General features: G+C 35.1%; 1 protein-coding gene across 1 annotated transcript in view; it reads right to left on the minus strand.

The window, feature by feature from the left end:
* Window positions 1–21,391, minus strand: part of DNAJC5B (DnaJ heat shock protein family (Hsp40) member C5 beta) — a 100,633-nt gene that overhangs the window by 36,471 nt on the left and 42,771 nt on the right. Inside the window, exon 2 of the mRNA XM_044244476.1 lies at window positions 20,039–20,166. Within this exon, the coding sequence (XP_044100411.1) occupies window positions 20,039–20,166 (128 nt within the window). The remainder of the gene's footprint in view (window positions 1–20,038; window positions 20,167–21,391) is intronic.

Below are 21,391 nucleotides of genomic sequence, written 5' to 3' on the forward strand. Positions count from 1 at the left end.
TTGATCTTTACTAAAACATGTGAAGCCTGCTCCTTTTGTTTTATATATTTTGACAGAAGTTATTTATTTTACAACTGAAAGTTTATACCTTTTGATCCTCTTTCATCCATTTTACTCCCATCTTTTGGCTCTGGCAACCACCAATTTGTTCTTTGTATCTATGAGTTTTTTCTTCTCTTTTTTTTTCTTTTAGATTCCGCATATAAGTGAGATCATAAAGAATTTGTTTTCCTCTGTGTGACTTATTTCACTTAGGATAATACCCTTGACTTTCTCCATATTGTTGTAAATGATGGAATTTCCTTCTTTTTTATGGCTTGATAATGTTCCATTGTATACATGCCACATTTTCTTCATTCATCCAACAGTGGGCACTTAGGTTGTTTCCATGTCTTAGCTACGCAAATAATGTTGCGATGATTAAAGAGGTGCATGTATCTTTTCCAAATGGTTTCTTCATTTCCTTCAGATAAATACCCAGAAATGGATTTGCTGGATCATATAGTAGTTATAGTAGTTTTATTTTTTGAGGGCCCTCTATTATGTATTCCATATTGATTATATCAATTTCCATTCCCACCAACAGTGTACAGGGTTCCCTTTTCTCAATATCATTACCAACACTTATCTTTTAGATCTTTTTTGTCTTTTTGATACTAGCCATTATGACAGGCATGCAGGGACATCTCATTTGGGTTTAAAAATGTTTTAAATAAATGTTTTAAAAAAATGTTTTATTGAGGTGTATTTGACACACAGTATTAGTTTCAGGTATACAGCATAGTGATCTGACAACTTGGTTATGTTATGCTATGCTCACCACAAGTATAGCTACAGTGCTATTACAATACCATGAACAAACATGTTTCCCTATAGTATGCCTTTCATCCTCATGATTTATTCCATAGCTGGAAGCCTCTACTCTCCCCTTCACCCATTTTGCCCAATCTGCCCCTCTACCCCCCAGCAACTATCCATTTGTTTTCTGTATTTATGGGTCTTTATCTCCTTTTGGTTTTTTGTTTGTTATTTGGTTTTGTTTTTTAGAGTCCACATATAATGAAATCACAGTATTTGTATTTCTCTGTTTAACTTATTTAACTAAACATAATATCCTCTAGGTTCATCCATGCTGTTGCAAATGGCAAGATCTTATTCTTTCTTATGGCTGAGTAATATTCCATTTTACTATCATATATACATATATACATTATATAATACATGCATATATACCACAATATATATATACATATATATCACATTTTCTTTATCTATTCATCTACTGATGAATACTTAGGTTGCTTCCATATCTTGCCTATTTCACATAAGTGTAATAAATAGAGGTGCATGTCTTTTCAAATTATTGTTTTCATTTTTTTAAAATAAATACCCAGTCATGGAATTGCTGGATCATATGGTATTTCTATTTTTAATTTCTTGAGGAAACTCCATACTGTTTTCCACATTAGCTACACCAGTTTACATTCCCACCAATAGTGTACAAGGCTTTTCTTTTTTCTATATCCTCACCAATACTTGCTATTTCTTGTCTTTTGTGTTCTAGCCATTCTGACTGGTGTTAGGTGATATGTCGTTGTGGTTTTGATTTGCTAATGATTAGTGTTGCTGAGCATCTTTTCATTCATGTGTCTATTGGCCATTTCTATGTCTTCTTTGGAAAAATGTCTTTTTAGGTCCTCTGCCCATTTATTATATCTGATTATTTGTTTTTTTTGGTGTAGTGTTATATAAGTATTTATGTATTTCAGATATTAACCCCTTATCCAATATATCATTTGTACCTTCTCCAAATCAGTAGGTTGCCCTTTCATTCTGTTGATGCTTTCCTTCCCCATGCAAAAATGTATTTTTCTATAGTCTCAGTAGTTAATTTTTGCTTTTGCTTCCCATGCCTAAGGAGCCATATGTAGAAAAATGGTGCTAAGGTCCACGTTAAAAAGATTACTGTCCATGTTTTCTTTTAGGAGTTTTATGATTTCACATCTTATATTTAAGTCTTTAATTCACTTTGAGTTTATTTTTGTGTATGGCTTGAGAAGTAGTCCAGTTTCATTCTTTTTCATGTAGCTGTCCAGTTTTCCCAGGACCATTTATTGAAGAGACTGTCTTCCCCATTGTATATTTTTGCCTCCCTTGTCATAGATTAATTGACCATATAATCATGGGGTTATTTCTGGGCTCTCTATTCTCTTCTCTTGATCTATGTGTATTACTTTTGTACCAGTACCATACTGTTTTGATTACTACAGCTTTGTAGTGTATCTTGAAATCTGGGACTGTGTAACTCCAGCTCTGTTCTTTCTCAAAATTGGTTTGGCTATTGGGGGAGAGGGGACTTCCGTAGTTCATATAAATTTTAGTATTATTTGTTCTAGTTCTATAAAAAGTTCTGTTGGCATTTTGATGGGGATTGCTCTCAGTCTGTAGACTGCTTTGGGTAGTATGGACATTTTAATCTAAGTATACTAGAAGTATTAATTCTTCCAGTCCATTAACATGGTATATCATTTTCTTGTTTTTTGTTTTTTAAGTAGGCTCCACACACAGCCCAGAGCCCAACATGGGGCTTGATCAGGGTCGTGAGATCAAACCCTAAGTGGAAATCAAGAGTTGGACACAACTGAGTGAGCCACCCAGGTGGTCCCCCATGAACATGGTTTATCTTTCCATTTGTTTGTGTCATCTTTAATATTTTTCATCCATGTTTTATCATTTTTAAAGTACAGGTCTTTCACCTCCTTTGTTAGGTTCATTCCCAGATTTGGATGGGATTTTTGATTCTATTTTAAATGGGACTGTTTTCTTAATTTCTTTCTGCTTTGTTATTGGGGTATCACTGTGGTTTTGATTTGTATTTTCCCAATAATTAGTGATGAGCTTTTTTTCTTATACCTGTTGGCCATCTGTATATCTTCTTTGGAAAATTGCTTAATCAGATCTTTTGCCCATTTTAAAGTTAGATTATTTGGTTTTTTTTTTGCTATTGAGTTTCATGTTTTCTTTATGTATTTTGGGGGATATTAATCCCTTAGTAGATATTTGCAAATACCCACTCTTTCATTAGGTAAGTTGCCTTTTCATTTTGTTGATGGTTTCCTTTGCTCTACAAAAGCTTTCTAATTATACGCATCCCACTTGTTTATTTTGCTCTAGTTGCTTGTACTTTTGTTGACAAATCCAGAAAGCATCACCAAGATCCAAGTCTAAGTGTTTACCACCTAAGTTTTCTTCTAGGCATTTTATGACTTTAAGTCGTACATTCAAATCTTTAATCCAATTTGAGGTAATTTTTGTATATGGTGTAAGACAGTGGTCAAGTTTCATTCTTTTGCATGTAGCTCTGTAGTTATCCCAGCACCATTCATTGAAGAGACTGTCCATTTCTCATTGTATATTCTTTCTTTTTTTGTTGTAAGTTACAAATTGGCCATATGTACCTGGATTGATTTTAGAGAGAGAGCATGCATAAACAGTGGGGCAGGGGAGGGTGGCAGAGAGAGGGAGAGAATCTCAAGTAGGCTCCACATCCAGTGCAGAGCCTGACATGGGACCTGATCTCACAACCCTGAGATCATGACCTGAGCCAAAATCAAGTGTCAGATAATTAACTGACACCCTTACACCCCTACCCAGATTTATTTCTGAGTTCTCTATTGTGTTCCATGAATCTGTGTTTGTTTCTATGCCAATACTGTACTATTTTAATTATTATAGCTTTGTAATATGGTTTGAAATCAGGAAGCATGATATCATCAGCTTTGTTTTCTCTCAAGATTGCTCTGGCTATTCTGTGTCTCTTGTGGTTCCATACAAATTTGAGGATTCTTTGTTCTATTTATGTGAAAATGCAATTAGGATTTTTGACAGGTATTGCACTGAACCTGTAGTTTGCATTGGATAGTATGGGCATTTTAGTAATATTAAACTTCCAATCTATAAACACAGAATATGTTCCCATTTACTTGCATTTTCTTTAGTTACTTTCATCAGTGTCTTACAATTTTCAGTGCATAGGTCTCTTACTTCATTGGTTCAATTTATTTCTATTTATTCCCTTCCTTTTGATGCAGTTGTAAATAGGATTATTTTCTTAATTTGTCTTTCCACTACTTTGTTATTAGTGTATAGAAACATGACTGACTAATTTTTCTATATTGATTTTGTTTTCTGCAACTGACTGAACTTGTTTATAAGTTCTAACAGTCTTTTGGTGGAGTCTGTAGGGTTTTCCCTATAAAATGTGTCATCTGCAAATAGTGACAGTTTTATTTCTTCCTTGCCAGTTTGAATGCTTGCCCTATCCCCCAATTGCCCTGGCTAGGACTTCCAATACTATGTTGACTAAAAGTGGGGAAAGTGGACATCTTTGTCTTGTTCCTGATCTTAGAGGAAAAGCTCTTAGCTTTTCGCCATTAAGTATGACTTTAGCTGTGCTCTTGTCTTATATGGCCTTTATTATGTTGTTCCATCTCCTCTACACCCATTTTGTTGAGAGCATTTATCATAAATGGATGAATTTTGTCAAATGCTTTTTTGCATCTGTTGAGGTTATATGATTTTTATCCTTCATTTTGTTAAATTTGGCTTATTTTATGTTTGCACTCAGAGTTTATCTTCAAATTGGGTTTGTAACATAAAGCTATTTTAACCTAATATTGAGAGTTCATATGACTCGTTTTCTGTAGGGTTTAATGACATATTATTCAAATCTGAAACACACTGACCTACCTCCCTGTGCAAGTCTATGCTTGTCAACATGGTTACAAAACTCTCATAATCATATCCTGGGTTACCTTTTATCTCATGTCCTCCACACACAGCTTGTATATTATGCACTGACACGGCCTCATTATCAGTATTTTTCCAAATACCCCATGGCCTTTTTCTCCATCTTTGCTTAGTCTGTTGTCTCTGCCTTGCATACCTATCCTTGCTAACATTACATTCTTTCCCCAACTTCTATCCTTTTTTTTGTCTAACTATTCATCTTTACTCATGCTTGAATTGTTAACTCAAAGCATTAACTCCTATGGAAAGACCTACTCTGAACTTCTTGTCTTTTCTCATTGCATTTTCTTCTATTTTTTCTCTCTTGATTACACTATATTATCTGTTTTATACCTTCTTAAATTAAGGCATGTTTTAGTCTTTTGTGGATCCAAGCTTAGCATATGCCTGCCAAAAAGAAATACTTATGAAATATTTATGGAATAAATGAATAAATAAGTAAACTAGAAAAACAACTTAGCATCATGTTTCTACAATACCCTCAGTTTCCTTTCAAGATGTGCTGAAGAGGGGGAAAAATCGTGTCTTTTACTTCAGGGAAGATTTCGTATTCACAAAATCCTGGAATTATCTGAACTAAACCAGCAAAATCTACAACAAGCTTCCGTTTCCCCACCCCAAACAGAGTTAATAAGAGTATCTATTTAGGTCTAGCATTAGACATATTATAGTTTTCTGTGCTACAGAATGCTAATTCTGACTGGTTGACAATTTGCAATTCTTTGAGTTGTGTGCCTTACTCAGGAAAAAAAAAAATGATACTCATTGAACAGCATTGTTATATGGATGGCCTTTTAAAAAGATTTTATTTATTTATTTGAGAGACCACAAGCAGAGGGGGGAGGGGTAGAGGGAGGAGGACAAGCAGACTCCAAGCTGCGCATGGAGCCTGATGCAGACTGAATACCAGGACCCTGAGACCATGACCTGAGCCAATGTCAGATGCTAACCAACTTAGCCACCCAGGTGCCCTATGGATGGTTTTTTAAATTGAGTAAATATTCTAATCAAAGTAATACACTTAATTTGTTTTAAGATCATGATCAGAAATAAACATTCATCCAATAAACTATCAAGTTCTTAATTGAGAAAAAATTTACATAATGTAAACAACCATTTATATCATGCAAATTTAACTATTCTGACCACTTTAAAATGTATAATCGGTGGTTTTAATACATTAGTACATTCACAGTGGTGTGCAAACATCACAATCTAATTCCAGATTATTTTTCATCCCCTAAAAAGAAACTCTGTGCCTCCTAATTCCTGCATATCCTGATTCCCTAACAACCAGTAAACTACTTTCTAATTCTGTGGACTAGATGTATGGATATTTCATATGAATCATAAAATGTGTTGTCTTTTATATCTGGTTTCTTTTATTTAGCACATTTCCACAGTTCATCCATATTGTAACAGGTAATCAATCAGTACTTCATTTCTTTTTATGACTGAATAATATTCTATTATATGGATGTACCACATTTTGTTTATCCATCCATCAGTTAGTGGACATTTGGATTGTTTTCATTTTTGGTTGTTATGAATAATACTAGTATAATGTTCATGTACAAGGTTCTGTGTAAATATGTTTTCAGTTCTTTTGGGACTAAGGCACACAACTGTTGGGTCATATGATAACTAACTTTTTGAGAAATTGCTAGACTATTTTTCACAGTGGCTGTAACATTTTTTTTAAAGATTTTATTTATTTATTTGACAGGCAGAGATCACAAGTAGGCAGAGAGGCAGGCAGAGAGAGAGAGGTGGAAGCAGGCTCCCTGCTGAGCAGAGCCCCCCAATGCGGGGATTGATGCAGGACTCGATTCCAGAGTAACAGGATCGTGACCTGAGCTGAAGGCAGAGGCTTTAACCCACTGAGCCACCCAGGCGCCCCTGGCTGTAACATTTTACATTCCTACCAGAAATGTACAAGGGGTCCAACTTCTCTATATTCTTCTCAATATTTTTTTAATGGTAGCCAACCTACTAAGAGTGAAGAAGTGGTCTCTTATTGGGGTTTTGATGTGCATTTTCCTGATAAGTAATGATTTTAATCTAGTAATTATTGGCCATTTGTATATCTCCTTTGGAAATATGTCCATTTTAAATCTTTGCCCATTTTTTAATTGTGTTGTCTTTTTATTGTTGAGTTGTAAGTATTCTTTATATATCCTGGATATTAAACATTTGTTAGATGTCTTATTTGAATATTTTCTACAGTTCTGTGAGCTGTCTTTTTATTTTCTTGATGGTGTCCTTTGGTGCACAACAGTTTTTAATTTTTAAAAAAAATCTTAAAAAAATTTTTTTTAAGATTATTTATTTATTTATTTGACACAGAGAGAGATCACAAGTAGGCAGAGGGGCAGGCAAGAGAGAGGGATAGGCAGGCTCCCTGTTGAGCAGAGAGCCAGATGCGGGACAGATCCCAGGACCCTAAGATCATGACATGAGCTGAAGGCAGAGGCTTAACCCACTGAACCACCCATGTACCCCAACAGTTTTAAATTTTGACGAAGTCCAGTTTATCTGTTTTTTCTCTTGTGTCATATTTTTAAAAACAGTTGCTTAATCCAAGGCCTTAAAGATTTGTTCCTCTTTTGTTCTAATTTTTGTAGTTTTAGGGCTTTGATGCATTGTGAGGTAGAAGATCGAAATCATTTTTTTACATGTGGATATCTAGTTGTGCCAGCATATTTGTTGAAAAGATTTTTCTTTTTCTTATTGAATGGTTTTGACATCCTTATGAAGATTCACCTGACTATAGATGTATGGGTTAATTTCTGAACTTTTAATTCTATTCCATTGATTTATGTATCTGTCTTTAGGCCAGTACCATACTGTTTTGATTACTGCAATTTTGTGATAAGTTTTGAAATCAGAAAGCGTTGAGTCCTTCAACTTGATCCATCCTTTTCAATATTCTGTTTTGTTATTCTGGGTTCTTTACATTTCACTTCCATGTGAATTTTAGGATCAGTTTATCCAATCCTGCAGAAATGTAGTTGGAATTTTGATAAGATTGCATCAAATATGTAGATTCATCTTAATTATATTTAGTCTTACAATCTGTGAACATGGGATGTCTTTCCATGTATTTAGGCCTTTAATTTATGTCAACAACGTTTTATAGTTTTCAGTGTAAGTCTTTTACTTCCTTGGTTAATTTTTTTTCCTAAGTATTTTATTCTTTTAGATGTTATTGTGAATGAAATTCTTTTCTTAATTTTATTTTTGGATTGTGCTGGCATGTAGATTTTTGTATATTGAACTTAAGTCCTAAAACTTTGCTGAACTCATTTGTTAGTTCTAATTGTGTGTGTACATGCACACTAACATGTATTCAGTACGTTTTTCTATGTATAAGATAATGTCATCTGTGAATAGAGATAGTTTCCTTCCTTTCCTATCTGGACTCCTTTTATTTCTTATTCTTGCTGAATTGTCTTAGTATAAATTCTAATACACCATTGAAAGAAGTAATGGGAGAAGACATTCCTATATTGGTCCAGATCTTTGGGGGAAAGTTTTCAGTTTTTAACACTTAAATATGATGATAGCTATGAGTTTTTTATAGATGCCCCTTATCAAGTTGAGAAAATTCCCTTCTGTTGCTAGTTTGTTGAATATTTTTGTCATGAAAGGTATTGGGTCTTGTCAAAAGCCTTTTCTGCATCTATCAAGATGAATATGCATTTTTTCTTTTTCTTTCTTTTTTTTATGATTTCTTTGTTTAATTTAAGGAGAGAGGGAGTGAGCAGGAGGAGAGGTAGAGGAAGGAGGAGAGAGAAAATCTCCAGCAGACTCCCTGCTGAGCATGTAGCCTGATGTGGGGCTGAATCCCAGATCCCTGAGATCATGACCTGAGTGAAAATTAGGAGTTAGATGCTTAACGGACTGAGCTGCCCAGGTGCCCCATTCTCTATTAATCTGGTAAAATACATTGATTTGCATATATTGACCCAACTTTATATTCTTAGAATAAATAATACTTGTCATAGTGTATCATCTTTTTAATATGTTGTTGAATTCTGTTTTCTAGTATTTTCTTGAGGATTTCTGCATCTATATTCATAATATTTATAGTCCTGTCACTTTCTGGTAATGTCTTTAACTTTATTATGAGGGTAACCCTGGCTTTATAGAAGAAGTTAGGGTGTGTCCTCTCTCCTACTTTTTTGGAAGAATTTGAGAAAGGATTATTGTTATTTCTCCTCCTTCTCCTTGGTAGAAATCACCAGTGAAGACACCTGGATCAGGACTCTTCATTGTTGGATATTTTTTTGAATATGAACAAAGTCTTTACATTTTATAGATCTACTTAGATTTTCTATTTCTTCTTGAGTGAATTTATTAGTTTGTGTGTTTCTAAGAATTTGTTCATTTTATCTAGGTTGTCTAATTTTATTGGTAAGCAATTGCTCATAGTATTCTTTATAATTTTTTTTCTTTCAAGGTCAATTGTAATGTCCCTGTACTTTTATTCCTTATTTTAGTAATTTGAATTTTCTCTTTTTCTTGGTCAGTTTAGGTAAGATTTGTCAATCTTGTTGGTGTTTTGAAATAACCAGCTTTTGGTTTTGTGGATTTTCTCTTTCTTCTAGTCTTTATTTCATTTGTTTTCACTCTAATATTTACTAGTCTTATTTTCCCTCATGCTTTTGGTCTAATTTGTGATTCTTTTTCTAGTTTCTTAAAGTTGAAGTTTAAGTTATTTGATATCTCTGTTCCTTTTTAATGTAGGCATTTATCATTCTAAATTCCCTTCTGAGAATTACTTTCATGGCATCCCATAAGTTTTTGTTTTCATTGATCTCAGAGTATTTCCCAATTTCCCATGTGATTTCTTCTTTGATGCATTAGTTATTTAGGAGTATATTGTTTAATTTCTACATGTTTCTGATTATTCCAAATTTCCTTCTGTTATTTATTTCAAATTTTATTCCATTGTAGCCGAGAACATACTTTGATTCAAATATTTCTGAATTTATTGATACTTGTTTTGTGAACAAACATATGGTTTAACATGGAAAATATTCCATGAGCACTTCTGTTATGGGGTGGATTGTTCTGTAGATGTTCAATGGTTCTAGTTGGTTTATGGTATTGTACAAGCCTTGTGTTTCCTTGCTGATCTTCTGTCTAGTTGTTCTGTTCACTATTGAAAGTGAGTTATTGAAGTGTCCAAATATTACTGTTGAACCATCTGTCCCTCCCTTCAATTCCATCAGTTTTTTCTCATGTATTTCAGGGCTCTGTTGTTAGGCACATATATGTTTCCAATTGCTATATATTCTTGAAAGATTGACTTAAAAAAATAAATAAATTTCCTTTTTGGTTTCTGATAACTTTATCTTAAAGTTTATTTTGTCTGATACTAGTATAGCCACTACAGCTCTCTTTGGGTTACTACTTCCACATAATATTTTTTTTTTTACAACTTTCACTTTCATCCTATTTGTCTTTTAATCTAAGGTGATGTTTCTAGAGACAACATAGAATTGAATCTTTTTTTTTTTTTAAATCACTTGCCAATTGCTGTCTTTTAGTTTGAGAGTTTAATCCACTTATATTTAAAGTAATTCCTGATAAGGAAGGACTTTGGTCATTTTACTATTTGTATCTTCTTTCTTTCTTTTTTTTTTTTTTTTAAGTAGAGCCCATGCCCAGCATGGATTCCAATGCAGGGCTTTAACTCACAACCCTGAGATCCTGAGATTAAGTCCTGAGCTGAAATCAAGAGTTGAACAGTAACCGACTGAGCCACCCAGGCACTCTTCTATTTATATTCTTATATCCCTCCTGTTCAATTCTCCTATTACTATTACTAGCTTCTTTCCATTACTAGGAATTATATAATTCCTGTATCATTTCTTTTATATATTTTTAAGGCTTTTTTAGTGTATGTGGTTACCCTTCGGATTACAATTAACATCTTAATTTTTAAATTAAATTTTTAAATATCTAGTTCACATTAATATGCTTCAAAAGTACACAAAAACTTCTATATAGTTCCACCTCCTCATTAATGCTGCTATTGTTGCAAATTACATCCTTATACATTGTGTGTCATTCAACATAGATATATAATTATTGTTTTATGCAATTATCTTTTAAATTGGATAGGAAAAAAAGAGGACTTACAAACATATTTTTGTGTTCCCTAATTTTTCATGTGGATTCAGATTATGGTCCAGTGTTCATTTCACTCTGCAGGATTCCTTTTGGCATTTCTTATAGAAAAGGTCTGCCAATGACTCAGTTACTCATTTATCTAGAAATAAATTAATATCTCCCTTCATTTTATATGGATGGTTTTACTATATACAGAATTTTATGTGTGTTAGGACACATCTTCAGTGCTGAGCCAGAGAGTTTACAACTCTCCCTTAGCCTTTATTCCTGCTTGAACAGAGCTACAAGGTCAGCCAGAAGTGAGAACTTAGGGCTTTCTCAAGTCTTTCCCAAGTGTGTGTACAACTGTGGGCAGGTGAGTAGCTTCTAGATTCCCAGGGATATGTCAAAACTGATTTCTTTATAGAAACTAGCATAGTTTCTAGGACAGGAATAAGTGATGGAATGAAGCATTTTTTCATTTAAATGATTAATATGAATTCTATGCTCAAGTCAATCTATTCTTCTTACCACAGTCTCCCTTATTTTGCTTGTCCTTCTATATGTATCTTTCAACCTTACTAAATCTAACTCTTTATGAGGTGAGAGTATAATATAAATAAATAAGTATCCAAAAGTAAATAGGATGAGTGAATGAGTGGGTGGGGAAAAAATGTCATTGGTCATAACAATTTTAGTGCCCAGGAACAAATGAAGTAGTGTGGAGAACTAAAAGGACCAAGAATATTTGCCATGGGACAAAGGGAGTTATACCACTGACCTGAAAGATAACTCTGAGATAGCCTCATATACTCTTCTTTTTAGTGGAAGGTTTTAGAATTCAGGAAACAAATTAGTACTGATAGAGATTAATTTCAATTTATCTTGTGAGCTTGAATCATCACTTTGCCTTGTAAATATTTACAATTCTTCTATTAGCTATGCATTCCCCTGACATTTACACCTTATTCATAAGCAGCCTCTGTTATGACCTATAATTGCTAATAAAGATGGGTAAAAGCACCACAGATTGGGGTTGCCACAGATCACTATGGAAATGACACTCTTTCCTGCTTCTTGTGAGAATAGCATTTGCCTCATGTTGGTCTACTCTGTGCAAACTCACCTTTTCAGAGATGGAGGATTATTTCCAGAAAATTCCATGTGAAATTTAATGAAATAGAAAAATAGAGTCCCTGTGCCCTGTGAACCAAGATATTTGGTACCTCATCAACAAGCTCATCCATGAGGCACAGAAACCCAGGTGCTAATGTACAAAACTAGTTCACTCTGATTTTTTTTTTCTGAGGAGCTAAGGAAGGGCTACATCTTTGTCTCATTTCTCCTCAAGTAGGCCAGCATTTTGCTAGGTCCCTGTACCCAAAACACTAGAAAAACCTGCTGACTTTCCTTTGGGTATCTTACTCTTGTTTCTATCTAAATTTAAAAACGTACACATCAGTGTAAAAAAAAACTAACATTTAAGTTGCATGTGAGACTTTGAATACTCGATACTCACATTTTCTATATTACAAAACTGGCTCTATTTTCTCAGAGTTTTCTACTCCTTATCCCCTAACTACATTTTACTTGAGGATCTCAAGCCATAAAAAAGTGCACTGTGTCCCAGTCTGAAACTGTAGTCTTTCCTTGCTGAGCTGTCCCTCTCTTTACTGGGTCAGTGAATGACTCTTTGCTCAACTATGTGGCAAAACATTTGAGACAAGGTCCTGACAAAGCTAAAAATGTAAGTATGGAGAAAGAGACATACACCCACAGGCAAAATCTATCTGTTGACCAATTCATTTTTGAATTTAGTAAATATTAGCTAGAACTAATGGAAGTGCAATGGAAGACAAAACATAATGCTTGGCCTGAGGGAATTGATGGAATGGGAAAGGCAGAAAAGAAGAGTGAATTACAACCTGTGAGACTTTTATGCTCTCATAACAGCAAAGTGAGTTATGGAATATATAATATGCTACAGGGAAGGCCCCCATCGCCTTTCTCTCCCAATCAACCTAAATGGCTCCTCATAATCACTTTGGGTATGATGTTTAGGTTTCCATCTTTCTCTTTCTCTCTCCCTCTCTCAATTAGATTCTAATTTTTTGCTTATATGCTCCTTAAAATAAATTTGAGAAATTGTCCTCTCAATTTCTCAAATTTAAACTTTGCATCTAAATTTTTTGTAAGTTAAAGCAGATGCAAACGGTGTAATTTTCAGCATATTATAGACATTGACATGTTAAAATAAAAGTTTTAACACTCCTTTAAATTTATCAACAGAATTTAAATATCACAGAAACTATACACACAGTCACACACACACACACACACACACACACACACACTCACTCTCACACGTACATGCGTAGGCATGCATACACACACATATTTCTTGGACAGTCTTCTTACACCCATGCCGTAGCCAACATTGAAGAACGCCATTCTATAGGCTTCTTTCTCTGATGCCTTATGTATTCTTTGTGGTACACAGTAACTGTGTGTCAGAACTTGGCTAAACACTTTACATATATTACTTCTTTTAATCCTTAGCAACCCTCTGCAATCAGTACTGTTTTCTCCATTTTTTTTTTTTTTTTTTTTGATAGAGAGAGATCACAAGTAGGCAGAGAGAGGACATGAACAGACATTTCTTCAAAGAAGACATCCAGATGGCCAACAGACACATGAAAAAGGTTCCATATCACTCGGCATCAGGGAAATACAAATCAAAACCACAATGAGACACCACCTCACACCAGTCAGAATGGCTAAAATCAACAAGTCAGGAAATGACAAATGCTGGCGAGGATGTGGAGAAAGGGGAACCCTCCTACACTGTTGGTGGGAATGCAAGCTGGTGCAACCACTCTGGAAAACAGCATGGAGGTTCCTCAGAATGTTGAAAATAGAACTGCCCTATGACCCAGCAATTGCACTACTGGGTATTTACCCTAAAGATACAAACGTAGTGATCCAAAGGGTCACGTGCACCCGAATGTTTATAGCAGCAATGTCCACAATAGCCAAACTATGGAAAGAACCTAGATGTCCATCAACAGATGAACGGATCAAGAAGATGTGGTATATATACACAATGGAATACTATGCAGCCATCAAAAGAAATGAAATCTTGCCATTTGCGACAACATGGATGGAACTAGAGCGTATCATGCTTAGCAAAATAAGTCAAGCAGAGAAAGACAACTACCATATGATCTCCCTGATATGAGGAAGTGGTGATGCAACATGGGGGCTTAAGTGGGTAGGAGAAGAATAAATGAAACAAGATGGGACTGGGAGGGAGACAAACCATAAGTGACTCTTAATCTCACAAAACAAACTGTGGGTTGCTGGGGGAAGCGGGGTTGGTAGAAGGAGGGTGGGGTTATGGACATTGGGGAGGGTATGTGCTTTGGTGAGTGCTGTGAAGTGTGTAAACCTGGCGATTCACAGACCTGTACCCCTGGGGATAAAAATATATGTTTATAAAAAATAAAAAATTTAAAAAACAACAACAACAACAAAAAAAACAAGTAGGCAGAGAGGCAGGCAGAGAGAGGGGAGAAGCAGGCTCCCTGCTGAGCAGAGAGCCCAATGTGGGGCTCGATCCCAGGACCCTGAGATCATGACCTGAGCCGAAGGCAGAGGCCTAAACCACTGAGCCACCCAGGTGCCCCTGTTTTCTCCATTTTAATCATGAAGAAAATGAGCCTAAGAGAAGAGGTTTGAATCCAGGTCCTTCTGACTTCATACCCTCTACTCTTAACTGCTGCTACTTTATACTTAAAATTCACTGCAACTGAGGGAGTTTAGTGTTAAAATCAACTTGGAACACCTCAAAGAGAATATGTGACTTCAAGCACCACTCCTAGCACTCCCCAACATCTTACTTGCTTTGCTTTTCTCACAGCTCTTACCAATATCTGATAGACTGTATACTTTATTACTAAGCTCCTCTTCTCCCCCAGCCTAGAATATAGGCTTCAGCAAAGTAGGGGTTTCATCTCTTTTGTTCAATGCAATTTTCTCAGTGCTCAAAACAGTACTCAAGAAATATTTGTTGAATAATGATCAAGCCTTGTTATAAAGCCGTTAGGATTCTAAGAGATTCTAGACATACTACATGCTACATGCCCTGATCAGCCTTCCTAGCTTCATTATAATTAGGCAGCAGTGTAAGGTATAGATCAACAATCTACTGGGTTTGGAGTGAAGGATTTTTATGTGCCAGTCAGTGTCAACAATAGAGACATACCCTATAACAGGCCTAAAGTGGTTGGTGAACTGTATTTGCCTCATTCATGTTACCAAGGGGAACACAGAATTAGGTAGCATTTGTTGTAGGGCTATGGTAGGGATGCCATCTTTGAGCCATCTCAGTCTACTGTTAAGGGCTAGGAATCTGGGCAATTCATGGCATGCTTGGAAGTTTGGTGCCTAGGGCCTCCCAGAAATCTCCCAGGGCTGAAGAGCTTTATTGTAGTGTTTGGGAGTACATTACTTTGTACAGTTTTCTTAGTGGTTGAGTATGTATATATAATTTATCACAGTCTACTGATATCAGTGTTTTACCAATCTAAGTACAGAACATTTTCATTTCATTTCTTGTCCTCCCCACTTTTAAATATCATTGTCTTGAGTATCAGATGGTTTTAGAATTTTTGTGTCAGTTGTCATATATAATTTAGAAAATTCATGAAGATGATAGTATGTTGTATTTACCCATATTTCTATATTTTCCATTGTTCTTTCTTCCTTCCTTAAAAATGTAGGAATTATTATTATTTTTTATTATTTGTTTTATAATATGTCCTTCAGCTATTCTGTAAAAGCATATCTGGCTAAGAGACAAAAATCTTTCAGTTTTCCTTCATGTAGGAATTTTTAAATTTCCCCTTAATTCCCTAGGTATAGTTTCATCAGATTTGGAATTTTCAGTTTACAGTAATTCTCTTTCTTTTCTTTCTTGAAAAGTGCTGTGCTACTTCTTCTGGCCTCTCTTGTTTTAGGTGAGAAATTTGTTGCCTTTTGAATTGGTGTCCCTCTATCAATAATGCATGGTTTCTCTCTGGCTGCTTTCAAGGTATTTTCTTTGTCTTTAGTTTTCTGAAGTATAATTATGATGTGTCTGGGCATGGATTTCTTTGGATTTATCCTTTCTGGAATTCACTTAGTTGCTTGATCTGTGAATTTATATGTTTTGTTATATTTGGGAAATTTCCAGTCATTATTTCTTTGAATACTCCTTCAGTCTTTCCCCCCTCCTATGACACCAGTTCTATGATGTTGGATCTTTTGTTATGGTCTTATAGGTTCCTGAGGCTCTGTTTGTTTTCAGTTTATTTTCTCTCATTTGTTCCAATTGGGTAAATTCTATGGATCTGTCCTCAACTTCACTGATTCTGTCGTCTGTTAGTTGTACTCTACGACTGAACCCAAGTTATTTTTATTATTTCTGTTATTTTTAAGTTCTTTAATTTCCATTGGTTCCATTTTATAATTCCTATTTCTCTGCTGAAATTTTCTGATGCTTTTATTTTCACTTGTTTCAAGAGAATTTGTAATTGTTTGTGGAATTTTTTTTATGATAGTTACTTGTCAGATAATTCTAATGTCTGGTTCATCTCAGTATGAGACGCTGAGGATTATCTTTTTTCATTCAAGTTACAATTCTCTTGGTGGTTTTTTTTTTAGTATGATAACTGATTTTAATTGTATCTGGAAATTTTTGCTATTATGTTAGGAGACTCTGGGTCTTACTTAAATTTTTTATTTTAACAGGCATTGACTGTTTAGATTTAGCGTGTTGGTCATAGCCTACTTTTATGGGCGGTGGCTCCAATGACAGTTTGATTTTCAGAGCCTTGATGGTACTATGTTTGTCTTCTTTGTCTCCTGCCTCTGAGACCGCACTGGTACTTGTTGGTACTAGCTGAGGAAGTGAAAGGAGCTTCCCAGGCTGAGTGGCTTGGTGCCATTATGTGGAGAAAGGGAATCTCCAGGCTGTAGAGACAGAAAACACTTTTTGGGCTGGGTGCTGGTGAAAGAATCCTACCTGCTAATCTCTCCTGTCAGGTGAAGTCCCTGGGTAGGAGAAGGGAGTCTCAGATGGTGGGTAAGTTCTCTGGTAGTTTACTGTTTGGGGAACATTCAGTTTGTTCTCCTTGCTATTTCTCCTGGGCTTATCTAGAGTTGTTGCCAGGACTCCTGCTCAGTTTGGAGGAAGAATAAGGCTATCTGTCTGCTTTCTCTTGCTAGATTGGGTATCAGGAAAGGCTGGGCCTGGGTTATAGTCTCTTGGATGGAGAATCAGAGCATGCCCTGCCACTGTGTTGTTCCCTTGGTCCTCTGGTCCCTAACTAATTCATCTTCCTGTTTCTACTTTTTAGGGTTCTTCTTTAGTTGTCACTTGTGTTATTTCCAAGGCTTTTAGGTATGCTTGACAGGAAGGAGCAGAGAGAAAGAAGTCTACACCATTTTGCTCAGATCAGAAGATCTCTATATAAGCTTATATAGGCCTAAAATCTCTCTAGACGGTACACAAAGAATTGCGTTTCCTGAGGAGGGAACCTAGGGAATATGAAGTAGAAGGGAAAGTTTTTTTGTATATGTGTTTGCATGTTCTTATTTTAATCAGGTGAATATATTATCTGTTCGAAAATAAAAATTAAATGTAGAAGAAGAAATCTAATTCAGCCTTGCTTTCAAGAGCACAACCAAGCATTGCAACATTGGTCAAGCAGAGTATGGATTCAACAGTTAGTAATTTTATTAAATTTCACTAACTTTTAATTTCACTATATTGTGACTGCTTTGATCAAGATCTCTGAATATAAGAATAATGTTCTCAGTGGGTTTTCAGCCTGCTCATACATTTTGAATAATAGCTTGCAGAATACAAATGTGTAATTTAGATAGAAGTAGCTGCTTTTGGCAGCATACTAGCACCCTAATCAGCTGGAAAAAAAGATATTTGTATGACATTAAAACAAAATTAATAGCAGGACACTGATTACATGAAAAGATTTTAGATTGTAATTATTAAACTTGCAAACAACTCAGCATAATTAGTGCCTTAATTAGGATATGACCTGAAATTTTAGCTTACAAAATTAATTGAGGCAATTAAAAGTCACATTTGTAAAGTAAAGTGGGTTTTAAGGCTTACAAGGTAGTTAGGTATCACTCTTTTTCTCATTTGGGGGAGCATCTTTATAGGTAATAAGCTTGCAGTGTAATTACTTTGATTCCAAACCCCCACTTCCAGCATGGTGTCTCAGCCTGAAGCCTCAAAAGACAAGTCTAATAACTTTCAGCCAAGGGTATCTATCCACAGGAGGTTAAACAGCTCCCAGGTACACTTCTAAATAACTCTGGGGAGCAATGAAATGGCAAAGACTTTCTGTCCCCAGTACCTTAAGTGAAACATAAACTGGAAGATTGATAGTGACTTTGGATCAAGCTCCTTGACCATTTTCACAGAACTGTTTGGGTCCAAATGGCAATTTTCACCTCTGTCATTCATTCTTCACATGCTTCTTAAAGGCATTTCAGGTCCCACAGTTTACCACATGGTGAGGGTTACAATCCAAAGTCAAAGAATTTCCCATTCGTACATAGAAATGGAGAAGTCAATAAATATTTGTGGGCTAGTGATTTGGGAAAAAACAAATCTAGACTCTCACCTTCATACCATATGTCATAATAAACTCCAAATGGATCAAAGAGTTAATGTGAAAATAAATTATAAATGTACTGAAAGAAGACACGGGTTAATATTTTTATAATATTATAATGAAGAGTAGCTTTTTAAACATCACAGATAAAATCCACAAAGAAAATTACTAGCAAATTTGTCTTCATAATTCTAAACTCCCATATGTCAAAAAATATATACACTCTAAGTTTTAAAAAACCAAGTTCAAGGTCAAATCAAGAAGTAACCAATTAAAATCTGAAAGTTTCATTTATATTTTGATTTAGTTTTTCCTCTAAAGGCACAGCTTTATTCCTTGATAAGGAAATAAGGGGGATCTGAGTGGATCAGTCGATTGAATGTCCAACTTTTGATTTTGGCTTAGGTCATGATCTCAGGATTGTGAGATAGAGCCCTGTAGGGGGTTCTGTGGTAACAGGGAGTCTACTTAGGATTCCCACTCTCCCTTTCCCTCATCATCTCCTCCCCACTCCTACTTGCATGCTATAATTCATTCAATAAATAAGTAATCTTTAAATAATCTTTAAAAAGAAAATAATGAAATATTTGGAAATATGCATCATGATTTGCATGTAGGAATATCAAGTATAGGAGGAAATTAAAAGAACTTAAACTTAAAAAAAAATAGCTCAAAGTGATGATACTACAGGATGACTGTAAGCTTCATTAAAAAATTCAGTATTTAATAATACCAAGATATTTACATGTTAAAAAATAAGGGGTATTGACAAATCCAATTCGATTTTTAAATGTCTTATCTAGACAGAAAAAAAGACTAGAAGAAAACAAAATATCAATAATTACTGATAGAGATATTATTATGAAAAAATGTTGTTGTCTTCATTTTGAGCAATTTCAAATTTTATACAGTATTTCCTGCTCAATGCTTTTTTAATTTCTTGGAGCTCTAAAGAAAAATATATTTGAGTTTTTCCCAATTATATCTAACTCTGAACTAGATCAGATATGAAAAATCAAAATTGAAGACTTGAAAAGCATAGCATAAAATATGACAATTGTGACAATCCACCCTCCACTTTTAAAATCCCTCTACCAGATTCCATGATGCTATATCATTTAAGTTAAATTAAACTCCTGGTCATTCTCAGTGATCTCTGTCTTTCTCTCACACTGAAGGCCTAGAACACAGGCTTCCTTTTTATAAGGCCCCAAATCATGAGAGTATTCTTTTAAAAAGTGAGTTTCATACTTGTCTATTTCTAACAGTCTATGTTGTAGAACAGGGGACATGAGGTTCAAGACTCTGATTACTTGGTCTTGCAAGAAGCTTTTGTCTTTAATTGGGGGCCTACCACAATTTGCCTATCAAAAAATAACTATTGCTAGTAGTAGAATGATGTCATCATTGAACTTTCTCTGTACCTGTAGGTTTTCTTAATTTCTTCATTTGATGCTCCCTTATGCAGACCAAGAATTTCATATAGAGCTTCTCCAGATGTAGACAAAGTCCTCTGTCTTTGGTTAGGTATGTTACATGCCATTTTCTCAAGCTGTGAAAGCGAAGAGGGGAAATAGCCATGAAGGTTATGGATACTGGGTCCCACTATCTAAAGAGAAAGACAGTCTATCTCTAACCTTTTGCAAAATGACAATCTAAAGTACATTTGTGTGCCAGCCACACAAGGAGAGGAGAAAAGGGTTAAGAGAGCCAAAAGAAGAGCTTCAAGTCAGGTTGTTAAAGGCTACAGGCAGTCATGTAAATGGAATATGGCTTTGTCCACATGGTTAAATAGAAGTGAAATGTTATCTAAATACCCAGCTAATTCAGAATTGTTGGAAATAAATGCTCACTGGTCAGCCTATGTCAATTCTTTTTTGCCAGAATTTGAACAGCTTTTTTTGTATATTTTCCAAATTTAGCTAGCAGTGGAAATAATCTTCCATTTTACTTTGATTCTATTGGCCTTGCCATTGTTAGAGCAAGACTTTTAAAAAGAAATAAAAAAAAAAAATAAAGAAAGAAAACTTTTTGAAGTATCAGAGGGAAAAAATCATCTGGGAGCCAGGATAGAACTTCTCGTCTACACCTATAGGATGTCAGAATCCCCCAGAGTGCTCATGGGTTTTGCACCTGAGATTGATCATTTCCCTATGGTCTATCCAGAAGGAATGGGGCTACCCCTAAGACCCAGATAAAATCTGCCTTCCATGCTCTGGCTCTAGGGCAGCAAAGATAAGCAAGCATACCTGGGGGCATTCCCGCATCCACCACTCAACCTCTCTCTAAGGCTTAAGGGCTTTATTTATAATAAAAGGATAATAAAATCCACGTCACAAGGATATCTTAGGGATTTAGAAATAATGTATATAATATATGCAGGACATAATGGTTCAAAGAATAAGATAATTATTTTTTATTAAAGGCAGCACCATATGTAATTTAGAGACTGCACCGTAGTCAAGTTTTTCAGAATATTGGCCTTGCCATGACCAGCTGAATGACCTTCCCTATCTGTGAACTAGAGATTGAAATGTGCTTAGAATCCTGAGGCTATTATAAGAATTAAACATATTTATATATTAAAGAAGAGAAAACATACACCAGTGCTCATACACCAATGTTCACCATTATTTATAACAGCCAAAAGGTAGAAACAACCCAAATGTCCATGACCAGATGAAAGAAAATGTGGTATGTAGAGACAATGAAATATTATTCAGCCATAAAAAGAAATGGAATTTTGATACATGCTAAGGTATAGATGAACCCTAATA

Source organism: Neovison vison, chromosome 4, assembly GCF_020171115.1.
Source record: "Neovison vison isolate M4711 chromosome 4, ASM_NN_V1, whole genome shotgun sequence".
Lineage (NCBI taxonomy): Eukaryota > Metazoa > Chordata > Mammalia > Carnivora > Mustelidae > Neogale > Neogale vison.